Source organism: Brachycentrus maculatus, unplaced genomic scaffold (assembly GCF_059751285.1).
Source record: "Brachycentrus maculatus isolate JH-2025_06_01 unplaced genomic scaffold, ASM5975128v1 h1tg000818l, whole genome shotgun sequence".
Lineage (NCBI taxonomy): Eukaryota > Metazoa > Arthropoda > Insecta > Trichoptera > Brachycentridae > Brachycentrus > Brachycentrus maculatus.
The window spans coordinates 41,654-66,515 of NW_028281546.1; the positions used below are offsets into that span (position 1 = coordinate 41,654).

At 28.9% G+C, this 24,862-nt stretch overlaps 1 protein-coding gene across 1 annotated transcript in view; it reads left to right on the forward strand.

Moving 5' to 3' along the window:
- LOC148300129 (atrial natriuretic peptide receptor 2-like) overlaps positions 1 to 24,862 on the forward strand; it is an 81,699-nt gene that overhangs the window by 12,777 nt on the left and 44,060 nt on the right. The window contains exon 2 of the mRNA XM_088275211.1: positions 21,516 to 21,665. Within this exon, the coding sequence (XP_088131337.1) occupies positions 21,516 to 21,665 (150 nt within the window). The remainder of the gene's footprint in view (positions 1 to 21,515; positions 21,666 to 24,862) is intronic.

A 24,862-nucleotide genomic window follows, 5' to 3' on the forward strand; every position in this document is an offset into this window, starting at 1 on the left:
AGGCTGAGATAATCGTTATGAATAAAATTATATTCATAACGATTAGATATTTGGACATATTTTAGTTTGGATAGTTTGGACATATGGAACAAATGAGTAAGAAAAGAACTCCATTTTAATTTATGTACTAATTTTTAAATCAAACACACTTATTTTGAGTCAACGTAAGTTGTACTTTATTAAAAATCAAAATTGTGAAACAACTGTCACAATATTAATTTTTATATTATTTTTTGACATCTCAGTGAAGATGAAGAAGAATATGGAAGTCTGGGCATTTACGGGGCTGATGACCATCATAGGCTGGTTTAAGTGATCACTTTACACACGTGTAACATTCACCAATTCTACCCATTATTGACAACCACACTACTCAAATCCTTGGAAGTTCTGAATATATGAACCAATTTAGAAACCTTGTTCTTGAATCACTAGAACTTCACTAGAGACATCTATTGGTGAGATGTAAAGAATATATTTTTTTTTGTTTTTAAATAAAATACAACTTAGTAGACTGGAAAAATCTGTGTTTGATTAAAAAATTATTACATAAATTAAAACATCGTATGTTTAAGTACTTCGTATGAAAACTGATAGATAGTCTTCATGTTTTTTACGAACTGTTTTTTACGTTTTTTTTTAATGCTGTAAACCAACCTTATTTAGTATCATAAATACCATTGTATACAATAAATATAAAAACCTAAATATATTTTTTCATAAAAAAATTATATTTAGAAGGTAACATAAAGTCAAAAGCAAAAGTTAAATAACAACATTCAAACACTCTGTTTTTGTGGTGGAACGCTCGTCTGAAGGTCACCAGTTCAATGAATTATTCAGTCAATTAAGTATCTGTAAAATTTACAGTCTTTTAATAAGCATACTGCTAGTATTTGCACGAAGCTCTGGATATTTGAACCCAGTGCAGTGCAATCACTGAATGAATGAATTGTGGATGGATTGATTCTCTTTGTCGTCTTTTCTTGATCAAACTCCATCAAAATGTCATCAGTATTACTATTCCCCAAGCTAATTCAACCCTTTCACGTCTGGTGCACAATTTATTTTGAAATACATTATTTATAAAATATTTAAAGCAAAGATATTTGTTTAATGGCGATCTATCTTTTTTCATTTTATTTTATGGAGTTCTCAACTGAAGGCTATACTGTCAGATATAATTCGAACTATATTAAATAAAAATAAGTACGTGAAATGAAACCAACAAGAAATCATACATGCATTAAAAAATGTTTAGAAATTGGATAGAGTGTTGAATGTTGCAGTAAGTAAAGTGATCACTTTACTAGAATCAGATGGTTTATAAGCCCATAATCACCAAGATTTCCATATTCTTCTTCATCTTTGTTGAGATGTCAAAATGCGAAATGGACAAAGTTTATAAAGTGATCACTTTAGCCAGTCAAATACCAGGCTGTAAACCTTGGGCCTTGTTTAATAGCTGTGAGTGATTTACTTTTGTTTTTTTTTTCAGATTTTAAATTAGTTTCTGCACTCTTCCACACATACGTATACGGAATTTCCACTTAAAACAAAATTTGTTCCTGTCAAACAGCGCTTAAGTGACTTCTGATTCCCTTTTTTTATTTGACCTTTGACATAACTGGTGACAAATATCCTTCAACGAAATTTCTCACGTTATCTCAAAAACTACTGAAATGAAATAAGTGGTGCTTTCATATATGTTATTAGTCAAACGTCAAGCTTGCAGAATGGCAGAAATGACTTATGTATATTAAACTAGTTACCAGTCTTCAAAAAAAAATATGTTTCAGAATATTAGCATTTTCATTCCTTATATTATGTATGTATAGGATAAATGAGTGAATTAAGCAATAAACACCCTTGAGTGGAAAATTAAACTTTCTCAGTTTACGGTGAACAATTCTCAAAGAAAACATCTAAGCCTGAATGAAAGTTTTTGCGCTACTTACCCTGACTTTTGCGAATCGGGGCTGAAAATAAATACGCTTAGATTTAATTACTGAGGGGGTTTACGCAAGCAAAAGCCTTGCTTATTTTCTTTAAAATAACCTTTTCATATTTTTTTCCCAATTGAAAAAAGTTCTGACAGCCTTCAACCCTTTTATAAAAAAACATTTTTATTCTTCACTTTAATCCACAGGTTCCCAACCTTTTGTGGAATTAGCTCTCCTACGTAAAAAAATGGACGTCAACGGGGTGAATATCCATAATTTACCCTTGTAGAGAAAAAAAATGGATTTTAAAATAAATTTTCCACTTAATGGCCTTATTGGTTAGATAAACATATTATAAAGGGAACACCTAAACAAGCCAATGAACATTCAGCCATCAACTTCAGACCTGTGAATATCCAGACTTTTACTCCATATCTAAAAAGACTCTTTTTTATATTCAATGCATTTTAGATTGGTACGAAAAATACAACATTTTAGGTTTCTCCAAAATTTTATTTATTTCATAATGATTATAAATTAAAAATTACAATAATTTACACTCACTTAATTTTACTACAATAATTTACGCTAACTTAATTTTCCCGTGAAGAAAAAACATTTTAAAATATTTATTGATAAAATTATAATAAAACAAATTTGTTTTTGCAATCAAATAATACATGGCCGAAAATATGATATATTCAAGATTTATTCACTTATTAATAATTTAGAAAATTTTGATTAAAAAAAATTAACATAGTGATTAAACAGTAATTGATAATGTGTTTTTCCAAAATTACTCATCATAATTGTCTATATTCCCGTTATAAAAAGTCCCACACCCTAACTTCCCTCCCTCTTATTAATAACGCAACTACTTCTACCAATCCCTGAATGATATTTTGCTCGTTAGTTTTTGTGTCATGTCGATGAAAACATCTGTAGTTTTTGAAACTAGTCATGTGAAATGAGACAAAAAAGAAATTGGAGGGTTTAATCAAGTGTTTTCAAGCTTATTTTCTTCAAAATGAGATTGCTGGTTGTACAACTTTATTGCATAAACAATCAAAGTTTTTTTTAACCAAAAGATGTATCGAATTTGGTTTGATTTGATTCTGTTTTAAATCTTGTAATATATACGTTACCATAAAGTGTACAATTGCGATTCGTACTTTGCTGTGAGGTATTTTTTGTGTTATATGAGAGTAATTCTTAAATGCATACATTAGAATAGATTTAACATATAGTTGCTGGACTGTATACTTCGACTCCTCCGTGGGAGTAAATCAATAAATAAATAGCAATGTCATTTGATATTTTGAAGTTTTGTTGTTTTGTATGAAAAATCACGGCTCTATGTCTGGGTTAAGAAACGAAATCTTATGAACCACGCGAATAAGCGCAGGGGAATGGATGTCATTGAGAGGCTATAAGAGGGAGTGTATTCAACCCTTAAAGTAAATTTTTATTGCTTTATACATCATTTTTACGATCTTTATATCAATTTTATACCTTTATGGTGCATCGCGTACTGCAGCACTAGCGATTTACAAGTTTACACAGTACAGGAATTGAATATTTGGAAATAACCATTTTTTTTACAAATGGCGGATCAATAATTATTTGACTAAAGTAAAAATCATCTCATTACGATTACTATGGTGACTGTCTAGAATCACCACGATAATTGGTGAGCTCGAAACGATTTAGTTTATATACTAGAATATATCTTTATAAAAATATGTATTTTATCTTTATAATTATTAATAAAGATTTGTAAAAAGAATAGGGCAGATAGGGCGTTGAGAGGGCTTACTTAAAAACATCTTGATATAAATAAATCTCAAATATAGCACAATCCAGATTTTTTAACAAAAAATTAAAAAGACTCAAAATATTTTTAAGAGATAAATGTATATTACCCTAAAATAGCCTTTTATGATTTTTGTAAAATCTTCAAGGTGTAATGGGTTCCATGAGTAATATTATAAGGCATTTATATTCTACACTTTTTTCCGTATTTTTTCATATCCCTGAATTTTAAAATAATTTTTTTTCGTACCTAATCACGTTATACTTAAAAATTTGTTTGCTCAAAATTTAGGCCGAGGCACTTTTCTGTTCAATATGTAAAATATCTGATAAAAATAAATCAGGTATATCTCCTAGCTAAAGTATGAGAAAAATGCTGACTGGTACTAGTGGTAATCGATGTACGGCAGGTCTATGTCGAGGCAAGTAGTATCGTTTTGGACAGTCACCATATTTTTTAAAAAAAACTTCCACGTAAAATTATTTAAGTTTTTTTTATCACTATCAAACCTTTCATTGAATGGAATGTTTATGTTTTTTGGTCATTTTTTTAATTACCTAAAGTTACGGCTTATGCAAACACGACTTATCATGTCCCTACCTAGGCTCCAACTTTACAAGTTTTATAGCTTATTCCTACTTGTGAGTCGGTTTACTCTTTATGTTTAATAATACTTTTATTTCATGTAATGAAGTAGTGAAAATGTACATACAGTAAATAATCACATTTTACAAAATATTTTATTTTTATACATGTATTTATCAAATATATAAATATATACATGTATTTAATTTTTCTAAGTATTTTGGCATTTACATTTTCAATCTCTGAATAATTTATTTCTATGGCTAAGTAATAAATCATTAAAATGTAGTGAAAGTGTATATTAATCATCGCAAATGACAAAACACCATTACGTCCTCTACTAGCCATAAAAGTACGACATGTATACTATAGTCAGGTAATAATAATAACAAAAAAAAAACAAAGAAATATTAAAATAGATTTCGTAACATCTTTTCTGCATTATCTTTATTTAGATATGAATTATTTAAAAAAAATAAAACGTTATATTGGTATGCATTAGTGAACGCAAATTATAAAAAAAATACAAAATAAAAATGACAATATCATTTTAACTTATTAATTGATTCGTCGCTTTGTGGTAATATCTAAGATTATTCGATTTTAAATTTTACTTTTTAAATTATAAAAAAGTCCTTTTAATATATTTAATCTTAATGTGACACCTATTTCGATGCATTCATTTAGACTAAGACACACACACTTTACTTGATAATGATATTGAATGCATCGAAATATATGCTCAAGTGGTAAAAAACGAAGTGTTTTCTTTAATCGTTGCTACAAATAAGTTGTGGTTTTAACTTTGTAGCTGTCATAATTTATTTAGATTTTTTTACTTGAAGAACACAGGTGTTTTCAAATACGTAATGGAAATACTAAATTGAGCAAAATAACAACTTTAGATAAATATTACAAAAAATTGCAATATGGTGAAATTCCAGAAACACGCAGGTGTTAGAAAACAGCCATGCGTGAAATTGCTAAAGTATTATAAAACATACATGAAGTGGCTCAACAGAGGGTAGCCTTTTATCGTTTTTATATGAAAATAGAATTGCATTTCATGTTCTCTCTTCGAATTATACTTATGTGAAATAATTCTGAATGAATCTCACCTATGTCCAAGTAAACAAAGCCATTTACTTCACATATTCTTATCTGAAGACAGCACCATGAACCAAAAATCAACATATTTCAAAATTACAAGTTACCTTCAAATGAAATTCAACAAAAATGCATATAATGATTAAAGAAAACACTTCGTTTTTTACCACTTTTATTATAGACTACATGTTTCAGAAGTTAAACTTCCATCATTCAGGTCTGTATAATATCTAAAATATAAAATATAAAATTGTTCTATAAATAAAGAGAGGGGAAAGTAAGGGGAAGGGGTAAGTCAAGGGACGGAGTTTGAAAACAAAGGAAAAATGGAAAGCAATGGTGAAGAATTTTGAAAAAATATATTATTTTATAAATTATTATTTGAATTCAGGTTTTTTTTTGGATTTCTAAATTTTCAAGATAATTCATAATTTGGCCTTTATATGGAACAAGGTGTAATAATTTTAATTTATGTGAGTGAAATGAGTGATTAGTATCTATTATGTGATTTGCATATTCCGAAAAACATGTCTTACCACAAAGTTAATGCCGAAACAATAAATAAAATAAAAATGCATATAATTATGAATATTTAAAAAATTAAAGCAATAAAGATGTTAAATAACGGCAATAGAAAGTGATCAGTCTATACAGCCAAATACCAGGTTTTAAGCCACGGAATGAGGCTTCTATCTTCTTTTGTATAAATAAATTATAGACGCCTAGGCTCAATACAATAACACTTGTGATAGAAATATTTATTACTTGATAAAGAAGAAACTGTCATTAATCCACTTTTCATTTGTTTATTAATTTTTAAATATTCTGTTATTTATGTTGAAAACGCTGAAATATCGTGAAATAAGTGTTATGTAAAAAATGCTTACCCACCAAATATGTGTACCACATACATGTCTTTTATTCGATATTTGTACAAAATGTATACCGTAAAATCTACTCTTTTCAGCTTACGCTGTGCTTTTTGAAACGCGCTAAATATATTTATTTGATTGAATACGAAACAGCGAGGTTTCAGAACTCGCACCCGCTGTAAATCTGAAAATGCTGACAAAACATTAACAATTCAACCTTTTAACACATTTTTATTATTTTATAACTCCTAAAGCTTGAATTGTTGGAGTTTAATTTTTTACACAATTTGTTTTTTTGTCATTCTTTAAAAAATCAAATTTATACTTTGATATTTTCTATAATCAGTTCTTAGTTCTTATCAATATTAATGTATGTGACTATAAAAACAATAATGAATTCATCGTTTGCATTAGAGATGGCAAGGAAATGTAGATTACTTTGAAAGAATACTAGTAGACTTAAGAAAATATGACAGTCAAGTTTATGGAAAATTCAATTTCATTACATTTATAATAAACTCATTATTATAATGCAATACTTGTATATATGGGAAAAATGAAAAACTCATACAAAAAAGAAAATTATCGCTTTGAGTCCGTTATAAATTAAGCTATAAAATGAAATAAATATTGACCTAGCGTTCTTTATAAATGAAATATCCAATTTATTTATCTCGATTTTAAACTTTGAAATAAAAAATGCAAGCTTCCAAAGCCTTTATTAAATTCTGTACTGCCTTTATTTAAAATATAATACAAGGAATTTAAGTACTAAAAATTCAATAAAATTAAGAAAATGTTTACATTAAAAAATAATAAATAAATATACATAATACACCAAAAGTAAATTGATATTTTATACAATATTTATAAAAATTCAATTCACTTTTGGAATAGTAATTATTCATTAATTTCTATTGTGTTTTGATTATAATTCATCTTTTTTCTTCTTCTTCTGCTTGGTGTAGGCCTTGTGGACTGTATGTAGGAGGGATTAGCCTCTTGCAATGTCGATTCCCAGCTGTCGGTCTTTCTTTGGTGGTCTGCCCGGGAGTCATCTGCCTTGTGGTTGGCCGTACAATGTGGGGGGGGGGGGATTTGTATGGTTCTATTCTTAACTCCTTTTAATGTATTTGAAATACTAAAAGAGCCAAATGTTAATAATTAAATTGGATGTGAAAGAGGCGGAGAATGTTGCAAAGACCAACTGGTATGGCATTTTATTTTCTCTGCCTACCCCTACGGGAAAGCGGCGTGATGTTAAGTTAGTTAGTTATATGAGAATATATAAAAGCGCGGACCACTACACTACGGACGAACTGTAATAATTACTTTATATTTTCCCGTGTTTATTGCTTTGTGTACGTGTTACCTTTTTCAAAATAACAGCTACAATTGTACCAAATTGTACATTAACGCGAGAATTGGCTGTTAAATTAATGATGTGTTACTCATACGAATCGTACTATTAAGCCGCCGAGTGCAGATAAATACCACCCCAAAGTAGGGTATAGAATAATCTCGTTCCGGAATTAACTATTTACGTAATGTACAAGTTACCCCACCCTAACCTAGTTGTAACACCTGATTCTTTAATTACCTGAGTGGTCTACCATTTGTACGAATCCATTGCAGCCCCACTTGGGATTCTGCAGAAAAATGAGCGTGACGTTTTCTCGTGACAGCGAATAAAAAGGGTCGAAGATACTTTTATCATAATTCATATTACAATAAAAATAAATTATCTTCTTTGATCAAAGTCAATATGACATTCAAAAGGTATTTTATGCGCGGTTAAACAAATTGGCATGGAATTAACGAAAAAGTAATATGCTTATTTAATGAGTAGTCCACTCGCAAACCACGTTATGTCAAAAAAATATTTGTTATATATAGTTATTATGTAGTTATAAATAGTTATTAATGGCGACAGACTGTAGAATATTAAATCTTCTACCGATTTGACCTTTTTTGAGAGATTTTAGAAAGTGAACTATCAATCGGCATAGCTAGTAATTTCATTTTATTCCTAACTTAACGACTTTTGGCAGATTATGGTGGTTAGTATTTTCAATTTTCTACCGATTGGAGACATTTTCTAAAATACTTAATTTTTAACATGGTTTGCAAGTGGACTACTGAAATGTACCCTTATAGCATTTTGGTTTGAATCTCAGATAACTTATTTCACATATTAAATGTTTACTGTTAATCTCATCATTCGTTATAATCATTTAATACCAGTATAAGAACGGTATTATAGTGCCCATAATTTGGCGCCCATAAGAAGGATGAAAGTAGACTGAATGCACTCGAAATGTGATCTCTCAGAAGAATATGCGACAAAACGATGTATGATAGATGTGCGAATCGTGAAATAAGGAAGGAATGTAAAGCTGAGATAAGCATTATCGATAAAATTAAGAAAGGTGTGTTGAGATGGTTTGGACATGTAGAACGAATGAGTAAGGAAAGAACGGTAAAACAAATTTATGAGGCGAATGTTAGTGGGAAAAGAAGCAGAAGAAGACCGAGAAAAACATGGCACGATCAGGTATGACAAATACTTGAAAGTGGTCAGGTTAGGAGTCGTAACAGGTTAGGAGTCGGGTATGTATGAGGAGATGAATGAACGTGGAAGAGGCGAAGAATGTTTGCAAGGACAGAGTGGTGTTGCGCTCTTTTCTCTCTGCCTACCCCTGCGGGGAAGCGGCGTGATAGTTAGTTAGTTTAAGAACTCAATAGATATCTAACTCATAGATTATTAAGTATCATACTCAAATGGTTTTATACAATGTGAAAAAATACACTAGACTAGAAATATAAAGCATCTACCAGTGGGAAAATACAAGAGTTAAGTATGAATAATGAAGAGAAAAACATATTTCGTTTTAAATCGTTGTAAAATGCGTTTAACAGTATCATTTATGTATGTAGGTGATTTCAAACAACTTTTTAGTATTAAATCATTTAAAAATGCTTGTTTAAAACCACTTTAGTGTTTATCAATGTAAATATGACTAATTTCGGAGAACTAGGGATGTTTTGACCAACAAATAATACAAACTGACGAAAAATTACACTTACAACAGGTGAAAATTCAAAACGGTTGATTAAAACATCTGTAGTTCTTGAAACTATGGGTGTTTACATTTATAAACTCAAGGGTGATTGATCCTTTTACACGTGTTTTATTTTTAAATTTACACCATCAAGTTACTCCGCAAAGTTGATGCCAAATCGAGAAATGATAAATGTTTACTTATAAAATTGAAAATAAGATCGTAATGTCTTCGAAAATAAATCAAAGTCACTTTATTTTAGCGAAAATCAAGCCGTGCTTATTATCGGCATTAAATTAAATTAATTGTGAATCGCCTACGGCTGTTTCCTTTACGCAGCAAAAAGATAAGGGGCTAAGTAAAGCGATGACAGAATTTTACTGCGTCACCAAAAGAAGCCATCAGATAGGGGTTCATTTATTATTTACCTTGAAGCGCCAATTTCCACAATTATTTCAGCTTTCATGTAGAACTTTACGTTTAATTTAAACAGTCTTTTATTTGTCTAATACTCATTATTTAAATTTTCCGCAGTTTTATCTTGTCCAGTTCTCTCGGAAATTTTATAGTTTATTTTGGTTCCAGCTAACGAGTTTTCAAACAAGTGTTTTATTCTCATTTAATTTTTAATTTACTCGGCAAAAAAAACTATTTTGACACAAGTTTTAATACATTGCTCATTTTCATTCTTAGTATAATCAAACACCAATGTTTGATAATGATTGTGAATACATACAAACACATTTATGTTATTTATAATAAAACAAAAATATATATCATAATAAATAAAAATCTATAAAAATAAATTACAGTGCCTAAATTTTTGTCCGCAACTTTTGGATTTAATGGGTATATAAGTTTTTTAAAAAAATAAAAAAATTATAAAAGATAATGAGGGTGCTATTATAAAGAGATACTAGCAATAATTAAGAGAAGAAATAACTTAAAATTCGTTGGAAAACATACATTTAGAATCTATTAAGTACAAAACGTATTTTCATTTTTGTATGTTTTTTTTAATTCATATTTATCAGCCTAATATTTCCGATAGTATAACAGATATGGCTAACTGTATCTATATAAATGAAAATGTAATTTTTCGCCGGTTCAAAATCATGCTTTTTGGAAAAACAACTCATTATAACCCAAAAGCAGCGTCATATTTATAGGGATAAATATCCAGACTTCCATATTCTTCTATGAATGTTTTTTAAAATGTTATAATAAACGTCGTTCATGGCGGAATACGTGCTTCTTGACGGCTGCTGTAATAAAAATTTCTAATGTTTTAAATTCGACTGTTGCTTCATAGATTTTTTAAAACATTCTCATTGCTTCATAGGCATTGTAATATGGCACATATTAGAAATGTGTGTTATTATTTTGTATCTATTTTGTTAGACTAAGTCACAGCATCGCGTGGTCGGGTACAGCTAGTTTATTATAAAATAAAGTTTTTATTTATTACTTTTTACTTTTTCAACTGCAACCAGCTTGAGTTTCCTTTGTATTTCCTCTGCCCACCTGATGTAGGGTGCTTATTTGTAATTCCAATACACCCCGTAAAACAAAGGATAGTTTCAGTATAACGAATAGCGTTACCTCTATAGAAACCCTATTAGTAGTGTGTTCAATTGGGAAACTCAATTATTATTTCAGTTTGATTGTGTTATTTTTAGGTTCAACGCAACTAACGAACAAAAAAAGAGTCTAAACTTTTTTAAATATGTTAAGTTTCACATAAAATATTTTATTCTTTAAACATTGCTTTTCTTTTATGTGTACTTATATACAATATATTCAGTTAATGATTTATTATATAATTATTTCAACTTAACAAATTTTATTTCAAATAAATTTCTTTGATTCAAAGTAATTTATTCAATATTTTCTTCTTATCCTTACTGTTATTTCATGTTTTTTCTTATAGAAAAAAGCTTAAAAAAATAATGCTGAAAAAATATTGCGTAATATATTTCTTTGTTGGTGAAATATTTAGAGAGATGGTAAAATATAATTTTTTTGAAAATCTCGACTGATTATTTGTAACAAAAGGTCTCATGAAAATAATACCTATATTAATTTTAATTAATACAAATCTTTAACTAAGCTTTTCAAAGGTTGGTTACTAAAACAAACATAAAAGTTGCCCGAATTTAATTACTTATTGTTATACAATACAGTTTATTATTTTTATTCTGATTTATCTATGTCGCATAAATATGAATAACATTTCACTCGGCTCAAAATTTGTGAACCTTATTTATTATGTAGCTGTATAAAATAATATTTTTGCCATAAAATAATATATTTTATTACGAATTACAGTCGTTATCCGTTTGCGTCATTCGTCATTTTGACAATTTTATTGTGTGTCACGTATTTCACATAGAATGTATGTGTCTTCAGGAAAATTGTACTTTGCCATAAATATTTAAGTTTGTGAGCTGTAAGCGTAAATCAATAGGGAAATAAAAAAGTCTTTCTACAATAGAAATGAAAGAAAAAACTCCATATCTCTTCATGTACATAGGATTTTAAATCATTTTTATTTCATTTATTTTAATGACCTTTTTTATATTTATATATATATACACATTTAACTTTGTTTCTTAAACCCAACATAAGTGTAGTTTTTAAGGATGTTGAAATCTCCCTTATTTTCAGTTTCATTGTTATTTTAGTTAAGTGCTCCAAAGCGATGTTTAATTCAATGTGTTTTCTTTCACATCAAAACTCCAAATCTTTTTTCTCACCCTTATCCACATCCACTGATGCATTGTGCACACGTGCATGATAGAGCATTGCACGTACATGTATAAGCAGTATAATTTTGATTGATAAATATATTCTGATGAAGTGATTATTCCAGCGCCTTGGGCACCAGGTCCATGCTTATAGTAAATAAATCAGTCACATTTTAATAAAAAATATTTATTTGTAGAGTGAAAAATCAAATACTTGTATATATATTGGACCTCCAAGGAATTAAACCAAAACTTTTTATTATAATATTTAAAAACTTTAATTTCTTTCGGAAGTATGTATACATGCATTCATCAAACATTTTTTTCTGCAGAAATAACACGCATAGCCTTTATTTTAGAGGCTTATCTGCCTGAATAATAGTAAAAACAGGAACAATTGATTTAAAAAATACTCGTTAAACTTAAATACTCAAAGCAATCGAAAATAATTATTTTTATTTTTAATTTTTGCCAGGAATAACCCGCAAAACGTCTATTTTAGATGCTGGTCTGCAGGTAGTAATCGGACCCTAGACGCATGTTTTCCAGACAAACGTCTATCCAACTACATCTCGACCCTTGTTATGAGTATAAACTCTTTTATGCATATAACTATTATGACTATTTAAAAAAAATGTGAGAATGTAAATAATAAAAAAATTCAAAGCAATGATGTTTTAACTATGAATTTTCCCGTACCCTTAATCAATTCATGTATCTTAAGATATTCAATAAGTCTAATGGTAAAGTGATAATATATTTATGAACTCAACGTACAGAACCTGCAAGAAGACGCCTTATAGTGTTCAATTTGTATGGGTCGTTAAATGAAGACTTTATTACCGTAGAAAGCTAGTGGTTTAGAAACTTTACACGATATTTGTATGTATGTAGGTGTATCTATAGATTTGAGAAAACTTACACCAGCGCTTTTAAAAGATATTCCTCGTATCTTGTTGATAAAGATATCAAAAACATTTTTTGTTTATTATTTCCTGATAAACATTGATGAACATTTACAGCATTTTGAGTGTGTCTAAATACTTGTTCACAAATCTGGATTATCTCCAATTATAGGAGTTATTTTTCTTATTATTTTTTGACATCTCATCAAAGATGAAGAAGAATATGGATGTCTGGTCATTTGCGGGGCTGACGACCACCATAGGCTGGTTTAAGCGATCATTTTACACACGTGTAACATTCACCAATTCTAACCAATATTGACAACCACAGTACTAGATGTCTTGAGATTAATGATATATGCAGGAGTTCCAAAATAATAAGTAGTGTGGTTGTTAATCATAACTTGAATGTTTCACGTATGTAATGGAATCACTTAACCACATTTGACAAGTCTACTCATTGCTCTTATTTGCACACAATAGTGCATAGGTCACTACATCGTGTTAACGCAGTGTAATCTTGATCTTTAGTTACATGAATGCAAAGCAATCACACCTGCGCTTCAGGGACTAGTCCAGTATAATATTGAATACATATTAGAGTGAAAAATTACTTACATATATCAATTTTATCCTGGAACCTTTACTACGGTAGCCAAGGGTGCTGACCACTGCTGGTCATAGACCCTATAAAAACCGAATCTTCTATATTTTTATCTATATTGAGATGTCAAAAAACGAACATGTGTGTATTTGCATATCTGCCACAAAAGTATCGATATAAGAAATACAGTATTTAATCTTATTCTACAAAAATAAAAATAAATATAAAAAAAACTTTTTCCAGATACTCCATCATTGTTTGGCGTAGCAGATTTTGCAATTTTTATGTAAGGGACATTTTCTTGATTGGAAAATAAATTTATATTCTACGACAAATTCTTTATCGCACCCCGTCATTCACCGCCAAATTTATTGATGAGGGTCGACGCGATACCGCTATCTGGTCTAATATTATTATGACCACGTATAAAATACATTTTATGTCTACGCTTTATATTGTCTGGTTTAATCCCCCATAATTACACGGGTTTCTTCATCTTTGATAATCCATATTGCCTTGTTCAATAATTAATATGAATTTCCCATCAGTTATTCACTCGTGTGGAGTAAACAACCTTCAGATAATATATATATTTCTTGGAATAAAACCTTCGTACTACCAATAAAAACCGATATAACGAGATTATTTAGATAATCAACTAATTCTTTTTGTATTCGTGTAACGTTTGATGGCTTCCGAGTAAAGCTCTTTTTAATGATCGGAATTATTAGAAACATTATTACGTCGCATTTGAATATGAGTAAAATCACTGGAAATATTTTCTTTAGAATACCGTCTCGCTGAAACATAATTCAATTTAATTTTGATCAAGTAATACCATTGAAAATATTGTTTTTTGCTCATACGTAAACATTTTAATAAATGTCAAATACATAATGGACTTAGATCAGGAGATACCATAAACATACTAAAAACTACAACAACAATAGCGTAACAATGACACTAGTTTGTCGGAAAAACGAAATTAAATATCTAAACAGGAGAAATAATATATATGTCGTAGTCGTACAGGAGAAAGTGACCAACTAACAAAACTTAAAATGTTCAGGAGGGCCATGTAAGTCAAATTAGTTTTATCCGTTAAAAATATATTTTTTTTTTATAACCCTTGTGTATACGTGTATAGGTTATTGCATCGTATAAATATTATTACGATTTTTTATTCATGATTTTTATTAAATTTACACATGTAATTTAATATAAAACTTAAAAACGTTTTAAAAAAATTTAAATTATCTTTGTTAGCATGGAATCTTCTCTGGTTACTTAAGCAATGCAATAAAAGATATAACTTAATCACAAAAAAAGAGAATCAAGATTATTTTATGAACTAAGAAAAATATGTCTTTTTTATAATATGTTCACATATTAAAAAAAAGAATCGGCGAACTTAGTATAGAGGCTATTTAAGTTGGTCAGGCGTTTCAATAAAAAAAACATGTATTAAAAATTTAATTTATAAAAAAAAACTTTAAAAAACCACAACATAAAACAATAATTTATTAAGGATAAAAAAATAAGTTCTTTTTATAAAATTATTGAGTTCTTATTAACAACAAAATGACTTACAAAAAAAGAAAAATATACAGATAAATTTAATTACAAAAAACTATTTTGTTAGTTCATTTATTAATTAATCAATATATACACTGTTTGTCTAGTTGTTGTCGACATATTCAAATAAGACATTAATTTATTCCAGCGGGCCATTGTCACGCCACCGCGCACCGCACCGCAGGCCAAAATTTCATTTAAAATATGTACAATATTGTAAATACGTTATTATGTCAAATGGTTTCAGTTATCCACTGGGAATCTACGTTTAAGTTTCAACTTGACAAATGGTGTCGGCATTAACTTTGCAACACTTCATAATTAATTATGATTTAGCTAACTATGTTAAAAGTATTTCGATGCTTGGGTTTCAAGTTTACACTTATACATAGTTGTAGGATAGTTGGTCAGATTAAATTTGTTTAAAATGACGTGAAATTGATTTCAAGAAATTTTGTCGAAGTTTAATTATTAAGTTATGTAGTTAAAATTTATGAAATATGGATGTTGGTAAAAAGATAGAAAAGTGAATGTTATCCAAGTGTATGATGTAATCACTAAAGCTAAATACCAAGTCTTTAGCTCAAGAAATCTCAGATTTTCATATTCTTTCGGTTAAAAACGATAGATATTTCATCTCAGTTGAGATACTCAACACATTATCGACATTGTTCATATATATGAATTAATATATGTTAACAATATCAATATCGATAATGTGATATCTCTTCCGTGTAAACATATTTTAATTGGAAAAAAAATAGCTCACACTGAGTGTAAGTCCCTCTCTAAGCACAAAAGCTGAGTCTCTTTTTTGGAGAGGCACAGAGTAACTAGTATAAGACATGGTAAAAGCAGAAATATCTTGTGAATTAATTAAATTGTTATATTTTTCGTAACTATATTTAAACAATAAAATAAACGAATATCGAATTACTTTGATGTTTTAGAAATTTAAAAAATAAATAATGTTAAATTGATTCGAATATTGTATAATTTTTCCTATAAAGAAAGCCATTTCGATTACATTTCAAGTTAGCAGGTGTTTCTGTTATTCGGGTAAACAAAATATTCGTGTAATTTTCCACCAGTCTTGACACCGCTGTCAAACGCATGTTCCTGACACATCGTAAAGGGATGAGTCCTAATACCCTCGGTTCATTTTAATCCAACCGTATTACGTATAATACCGATATGCCGACGTACATTTATATACCATATCATCCATTTTTTCAATCATAATATTTTTTCTCATCTCATATTTATTATTTGCTCAAATACAGCCGAACATCATTATGATCATCAAAGATAATACTGACACTGTGAAAATGGAATTTTATACCGAAATATTAATACAAGAAAACCATTACAACAAGAAAATATGTCCTGGAGCGTTCGGATGTTGCAATCTGAATTTTCAATTTCATAAAATTTTCTGTAGTATTTAATATATGTGTTCAATGATGTTTAAGGGGATATTCGCAAAGATATAACTCGTTCACCGGCCATCCGCCTAAGAGGTAACATGTCTTTCTACGCCCAATTAAAAAAAAATATGCTAACTCCTTACCTTTCAAAAACTCTTTTTTTTCAAAACCATAGGTATAATTATTTCTAGAAAAACTTTTTTGCTATACAAAAAAGGTGTTTTAAGAAAACATTTGAAAAATTGCATAAAATGTTACCTGGGTTTAGAAAAAATTAAGTTGTGACTCATCAAAAACGTGACCTTAAAAAATAAACAGAAGCAACATGTTTTTCAATATTTATATTATATATTATATCAGACACTGGATTAATCACCGTATAGATTATACGTCAATATTATAGGTATTGCAACTGAATATGAAATATCTATCAAACGTAGGAAGCAAATTTTTCATATAGTGTATGTGTTTCATTTTTCTACAATCAGCCATACTTTCAAACATATATATATATATATCCCCCAAGCGACACAGCTATCTTTTTTTTGGAGAGGCTGAGCGCAACTAAAATTATAAGATTGTATTAACTAGAAATGTGTAGAAATTGTTTAAAAAAAATAATTACACCAAATTAAATATAAAAACTATTTGTTAGAAAAATCTATGCAATATGGATGTTTATTTATGTGCAGAATGGTGAACGTTACACAAGTGTTTAAGTGATCGCTTAAGCCAGTCAAATGCCAGATCCTAAGCCTTGAAATGCTCAGACTTCCATCTTCCTTCATATAAAGAGGAACGATACATGGCTCACATTGGTTTAAGACACCTTTAATATGTTTTTCAATAATAAAATACGAGAGAGTTGACGAATACTATGCATTCCTGCTAATGAGTATACCTGACTTATCTACTTTGCCAGTCGGATATAAAGCAGAAAGCATTTCTTTCAAATTTTAAATAAATTACTTACCACTTAGACTCGTACTCTGAGCTCTTTTGACCCCTGGTACTTTGAGATTTAAAAGCACTTCACACCCGCAAAAACGGAGGAATAAAAATATAGAAACTCTTTGAAAGTACATATTTTTATTTTATTTCATTTTATCATATACATAATTATAAATAACAAAAATGTGACCTCACTGAGTATTCCCGTGCCGAGGGCAAATTTTAAAATATTTTTGTATAAAATTATAATGAAAGAAAAACACTCTTTCACACTGTGTTTCGAGTTTGATAAATTTATCAATAAATTTCAAGAATTTGAGTAGTGTGGTTGTCAATCATGGGTAGAATTGGTGATTGTTACACGTGTGTAAAGTGATAATTAAGTAAATCATTTAAACCCGCCTATGATGGTCGTTAGTCCTGTAAATGCCCAGACTTCCGTTTTCTTCTTCGTCTTTGTTGAGATGTCAAGTATATTGAAACCATTTAGTGTGTTAATATAAAGTTTTTAAACTGTTATGGTTACTAATTAATATTTTTTATAAAACGTCATTAAAACATTTAATTCAAATATTTTCAGAGCAATCTATACTGTTTTACTCTGTACGTGTGTTATTTTAACGACAGCCGTAATTTTTTTCATATTTTTTTTTTGTGCATATTCATTTTTGGGTGGACAGGACGAGGAATAAATATATTGATATATTTTTTGTGTTCAGCTTAAAGAAATAGTCTTATGGAAATATAAAATATAAAGAGACAGAAAAAATATTTCTCGACGTCGTGAAAAGCGTATATGAATAGAAATAGGTAATTCTTATGTAAATTTAAGAAAAAATATTTTTGTGAAAAGTGAATTCGCGATGATCTTTTCCGAGTTAGGAGGGTGTGGTAAATATATTCATTTCAATAAAATATAACTCGATTATAGTGTATGAATATCTTGATAACCACCATTTAGAATGTAGGCATCTTTGATTAGTAATTCACGAGTAAATCATTCACTTACCATATCAAACAATTTCTTAAAACATTTTGAGTGTGTCAAAAAAAAACTTGTTCACAAAATCAGGATTATCTCCAATTTTTTATACATAAAACTTCCAAGAATTTGAGTCGTGTGATTGTCATAGTTGAATAGTAATGTTAAACATGTGTAAAGTGATCACTTAAACTAGCCTATGACGGTCGTCAGCCCCGTAAATGTCCAGACTTCCATATTCTTCTTCATTATTGATGAGATGTCAAAAAATAATATAATAATTTCTAAAAAGTCTTTTTCTTCTTCTTTATTAACGGAATACAAAATACAAGTTACAAAAATATATTAACGTTGTATAGTAAAATGTACTCTTTAAGAAATATTATATGAAGGAAGACGTTTGGCTACCGAGTTTGAGGTCTCAAATTCGATTCCCAGAGGGGTCTAAATGATCATAAGTAATATTTTTTGAAATTGATAAATTTAATGTTTGTAATATTTCTTTAATATTACCCTGGAATGGTAACTGTAGCGCAGAACTGATCATCTTGGCAAGAAATATACAATACTAAACGATTTTGTAAACTAATTGGCGCGAATACATTTAAATGATTAAATTTATTGACTTACGATAGCATTTAATTAGTCGTTATTTGATTAGATTGCCCAAATCTACTTTGTACACATGATCTTTAAAACGTGTCTCTAATTTTAATATCTATCATCAGTCTCAAATAATTGTATTTTGAATCTTATCCTATCTAAAAATCAAAGAATGTCCCAATTTTATCCTTGTTACATTTTTTTTCTTCCTTTTAAGTACAAAAAAAGATGTTCTCGGAATGCTCTTAGTCAGTGTTTTTTAAAGTGGATGATATTACCCCTAAGGGTAGTGAAGGGGCTTAGGGAGTAAACTAAGCACTAAGCGGACCCTAATAGAAGAAAAAAAAGTTTTTTTGCAAGGGATATTTTTTCCGTCATAAATGGTACTAAAGGGATTCAAAAATTGTGAAGACTATGTACGATAGAAAAATTAGATATTTTCTATTACTTCAGACACTGGATCATTCACCTACTAATGATATATCAATTTATATTGAAGTGTATTTTAGATAATAAAAAATGCCCACCATGTTCCACCAAGGAATGTCAATACAAAACATGAATCTAATAAAAGGTGCAAGTACAACTAACGACACTCTACAAAAACATAAAATTTTCTCTCTTCTCACCAGTGCACTGGTAACAGACATGATCACACTGCAGTGTGATGATGTCTGTTACGAAGAAACCTGGATCAATTTTGAATTAATGTTAATGTAGGGTCACAAAAAAACCACTATTTTTTACTCGCATACATAAATAAAACATATGTGGATAAAAGTACGTAAGTACATAGTTGTTATTTTATTTTTAAAAAAAATGTAGTTCCACCAAAAAATATCAGTATAAAACTTGAATCTAATAAAGTATAAAATAAAACTGTCCTTATATTTTAAAGTATGTACCATTTTAAAGTTTAAATAATGTTGAAGTATGAACCACTTTAAGGTTTAAACTATTATGAAAAATAAACACCTTTAAAGAGCTAAGCATTTTAATGTATAAACCATTTTATTTTTATCTACAATTCGCAGTCAGCTTCTGTAGAAGACACCATCCCTTTGAGGAGATTAATTTAGGTATGGAGGCACTCAAGGTCACCTGTAAAACACCTGAATTAGTCGAGACCAATAGCACTCCGGAGAGCAATCCATGTTTAATTAGATACGCTTTTTGTGTTTCAACGTGGTTTCTGCGTCATAAAAATAAATATTTAAAAACATTGCCACATATCCGTAAAAATCCAAAAATAATAATAATAGGTTTACAATAATACAATTACAATTGTAATCAACTAACTAACTAAAACTAACTAACTATCACAGAAGAGAAAGAATAGAACGCCACTCTAATCTGTCTTTGCATACAATATTTTCCTCTTAAATATTTATGCATCTCGGCGTACATACACGCCGATTATTCCGACTCTTGCACCTTCAATTACTTGAAATACTTGATTATGCCAAATTTTCCTCGGTCTTCTCTACTCCTATAACCAATCACATTCCTGTCATAAATTTGTTTTAACTCCTTTCTTAATTCATTCTATACACATGCCTAAACCATCTCAACACACCTTTCTTAATTTTATTGATAATCCTTATCTCTATCTTGCATTCTTTCCTTATATAACTATTCAAACATCTGTTATACAACGTTTAGTATACACGTTTGTCTAAGAGAACGCATTTCAACTGCATTCAGAATACTTTATTCCTCTTTTTGCTAACTTCTTCTTCACTTTCAAATATTTTTGGGTTGGAACCAGGATTCCATTGTATACAGCCAGTTAATTGTCATTACATTTTTATTTTTTCAGTATCGACTTTGAAATCAGTCATTTAAACAAAATGTTAGTTTAATAACTACTCTTATGTGACCGCTTACCGAGATTTTTAGAATTATTAGTATGATAAAAAAAAATGAAAATCACAAGCGTTGTTAGTCTGCTTAAAGACCATCGTTCAATTTTATGTAAATGTGAATGTGGAGAATCACGGTTACAAATAGTAACATTGTTTTTTCAATACTCTCCTTATCATTCATTGTTTATTTTTTGCAATACCACTAAAGAATCAATTTTTCTTTTACCCTAAAATAAGTTTTTATATTTCTACTTTTCAACCACCGCACCGTTGCAAATTTATTTTAAGACAACAAATCTGTACGAATTAGATATAATACAAAATCTCCAAAGGTTTATTGATCATTTTTGTAATGATTGATAAAAGTGGACGAAATAATCAAATGATTCTGATACTTCACTAGTTTTACTATTTTTCAACTAACTTCTTACTGCAGTCAGAAATATTTTAATCAAATACTTTTATTTTCCACAGGGACTACGAATCCTCGTCGATCCTCGATGAGCTTTTATCCCGAATGGAGCAGTATGCCAATAATCTGGAGACCTTAGTTGAAGAAAGGACATCTGACTATCTGGAAGAGAAGAGAAAATGCGAAGAGCTTCTATACCAACTTCTACCAAAGTAAGTTCATTTTTTGAACAGAGAAATATTAACTTTTTTATAATTTACAAAAATACTTTATACTGTTTTTTTGAGTCTAAGCGACACACCCCTTTAAAATAGGTATAAAATTGTGGTAGAGTAGGCACAAACTCAGAAACTCTGACTCAAGAGTCCGCGACATGCCTTATCGAAATTGAAAATTACAGTTTTTAGACATCTCAATGTAGAAGAATATGGATGTCTGAATATTTACAGGGCTTACGACCTGTCATAGGCTGGTTAAGTGATCACTTGACACAAGTGTAACATTTATCATTCTATCCATGATTTATTACCACACTCAAATTTTGGATGTCATACAAATATGATCACTCTCATCACATTCCATGATTGAGTTGACAATAGCCATCTATGATTAGATTAGAAAGCTATTATTTAGCAGAGAGTTTTTGTTTGAGTGCAAGATCCGAACCCGGATTTTAAACCCAGGTTTTCTTTTGTTTTTATACATTCACCAGTTATTTTATTTACAAAATTTTTAGTGTTTCCAAATAATGGCTCACAAATCTAGGTTTCGCAAGTATTTTATTATTTTTTTATTCTCAGTATTTGTGTTGAAATACAAAGTTTTTCATTGCGAATTCAGTTTTCTTCCAATATTACTTACAAAAGATTTATAAAATGTATATTTCAGTATCTGTCCGCCTCCGTAGTGTAATGGTCAGCATGATCGGCTACCATTATGGAGGTCCCAGGTTCGATTCCCAGGGGGGGGGGTCAAATAAATATAAGTGATTTTTTCACTGTAATATTTATTCAATATTACCCTGGACTGGTACCTGAAGCGGAGGGCTGATCACCTTTCCTTCATTTGTAAACGATCAAGATAACACTGCGTTTATATGAAGCAGTGCCCTATGCACCATTGGGATGCGGATAAGGGTTTTATTATTATTTTATTTATTATGTTTAACGAATAAAGTTTGGAACGTTGTGGCGTGTAATGGAAGCATTTTCACCACCTTATATGTGAAATACACTCTTGGCTAAGTGTACAAATTTACGACCGCGAGAAACTTAATTGATTCTGAAAGTGAACAATCGAATAATTAATTACTTCTAACGCCGCAAGATTAATTTTCATCGAGCATCCGCAGATCTTATATGTTTGAAACAATTGTTTAAGAACTTGAGAACAACAAACGAAAAGCAAAGAAAATAAATAACAATTCAACATGAAAGTAATAAAATTAATCGCTCATCATGCGAATCCTCATCATAATACAGCGATATTCAATATTCAACTTTTCTGTATTTGATTAAAACCACGATTCCACATTGTATATACAGGGTGGCGCAAAATCAATCACCCTATTGGAATATGTTATAATTTTTGCGAGTCAGTCAATCATATTTGAATAGATTTATATTATCCACTGTCACTTCGTGATGGAATTGCATTTTTAATATATTATTAGATTAAAACCAATATTTTTAGCTTTACCACTTTATTTTTGTTTGACCAGCGACCGGGTTTCGTCGTTACCGACATCATCAGACTGGTGATCCAGTCTGATGATGTCGGTAACGACGAAACCCGGTCGCTGGTCAAATAAAAAAAGTGGAAAAGCTAAAACTATTGGTTTTAATCTAATAATATATTAATCATATTTGATACTTGTGAAATAGTAGCTGCAGTATACAAAAATATCGATAAAACGGTCACACATATCGCTCACGCCGTTCAACAACGTCATATATAAAATAACGTGATTTTTTAGAAGATCGTTTTTAAGGATTAAGAATATAATAAAATGTATCAAAAATAAATATCAAACCACTTATTGAACTTTTTACTATGCAACATATCTTTTTAGCTAAAACTTGAAGGATTTTTATCCATTTGAAAAATATTTAGTTTATTTAAAAAAAATAATTAAACAACACCTTTTCTTCAAAATGCAAAAACAAAAGACATTGTTGAAAGGAGTGAGCAATGTGTGTCTACACTGACAGTAGCTACTTGACGGATATCATCTTTTCCACATACAAATTAAATAGATCGTTCAATGATTCGAACATTGCCATTTTTGTCGAATCTTTGAGTGAATATATATGTATTTTATATATGTTTTATATATATGTATATAAATACATATATATATATATATATATATATATATATATATATATATATATATATATATATATATATATATATATATATATATATATATATATATATATATATATATATATATATATATATATATATATATATTATATATATATATATATATATATATTTATATATATATATATATATATATATATATATATATATATATATATATATATATATATATATATATATATATATTATATATATATATATATATATATATATATATTTATATATATATATATATATATATATATATATATATATATATATATATATATATATATATATATATATTTATATATATATATATAAATATATATATATATTTATATATATATATATATATATATATATATATATATATATATATATATATATATATATATATATATATATATATATATATATATATATATATATATAAGACATATTTCGGATGGTTATTATATATTCCGCGTTTCAAAAACATGTACGATACGTTTATTGATTTTTTTAGAAATTCACAAACAAATATTTTTACTTTATAATTTAAAAGTAAAGTTAGCATTTTATTTTTTTGAATCAGTGATTGGACTTATGATTTAACAAAACTTTCAATCGTTATTATTTTAAAGGTTTATTTTGCCTTTTTTACGATTTTTGAAAATGACCTTAATTGTAATAATTAATTTAATTTTGTTTCGTCATCATCACGTTTATAAAAATAAGAAGAACGACTCATGAAACAGTGTCTGTGTCAATTTCATGACTTGACAGTACACTGAGTACCATGAAAGTTTTCCACGAATGTTTTTGACACCCAGCCTTGGAGTTTGAAATGTTTTGTGGAAAAGAAACAAAAGCTTCTTCAATCCTTTTCTTAATACTGCCATTATTAGCTCGCTCATTCGTAAGAAAATTATTACAGTGATTCACAGCCTTTTGTTACTTTCACAATGTAGGATGTTTCTACAGTGAAAATATTAATTTTATTTTAACCCTAAAAGGTGTATCTTTTCAATTCAGTTCAAGTTAGAGTTAACAAGATATT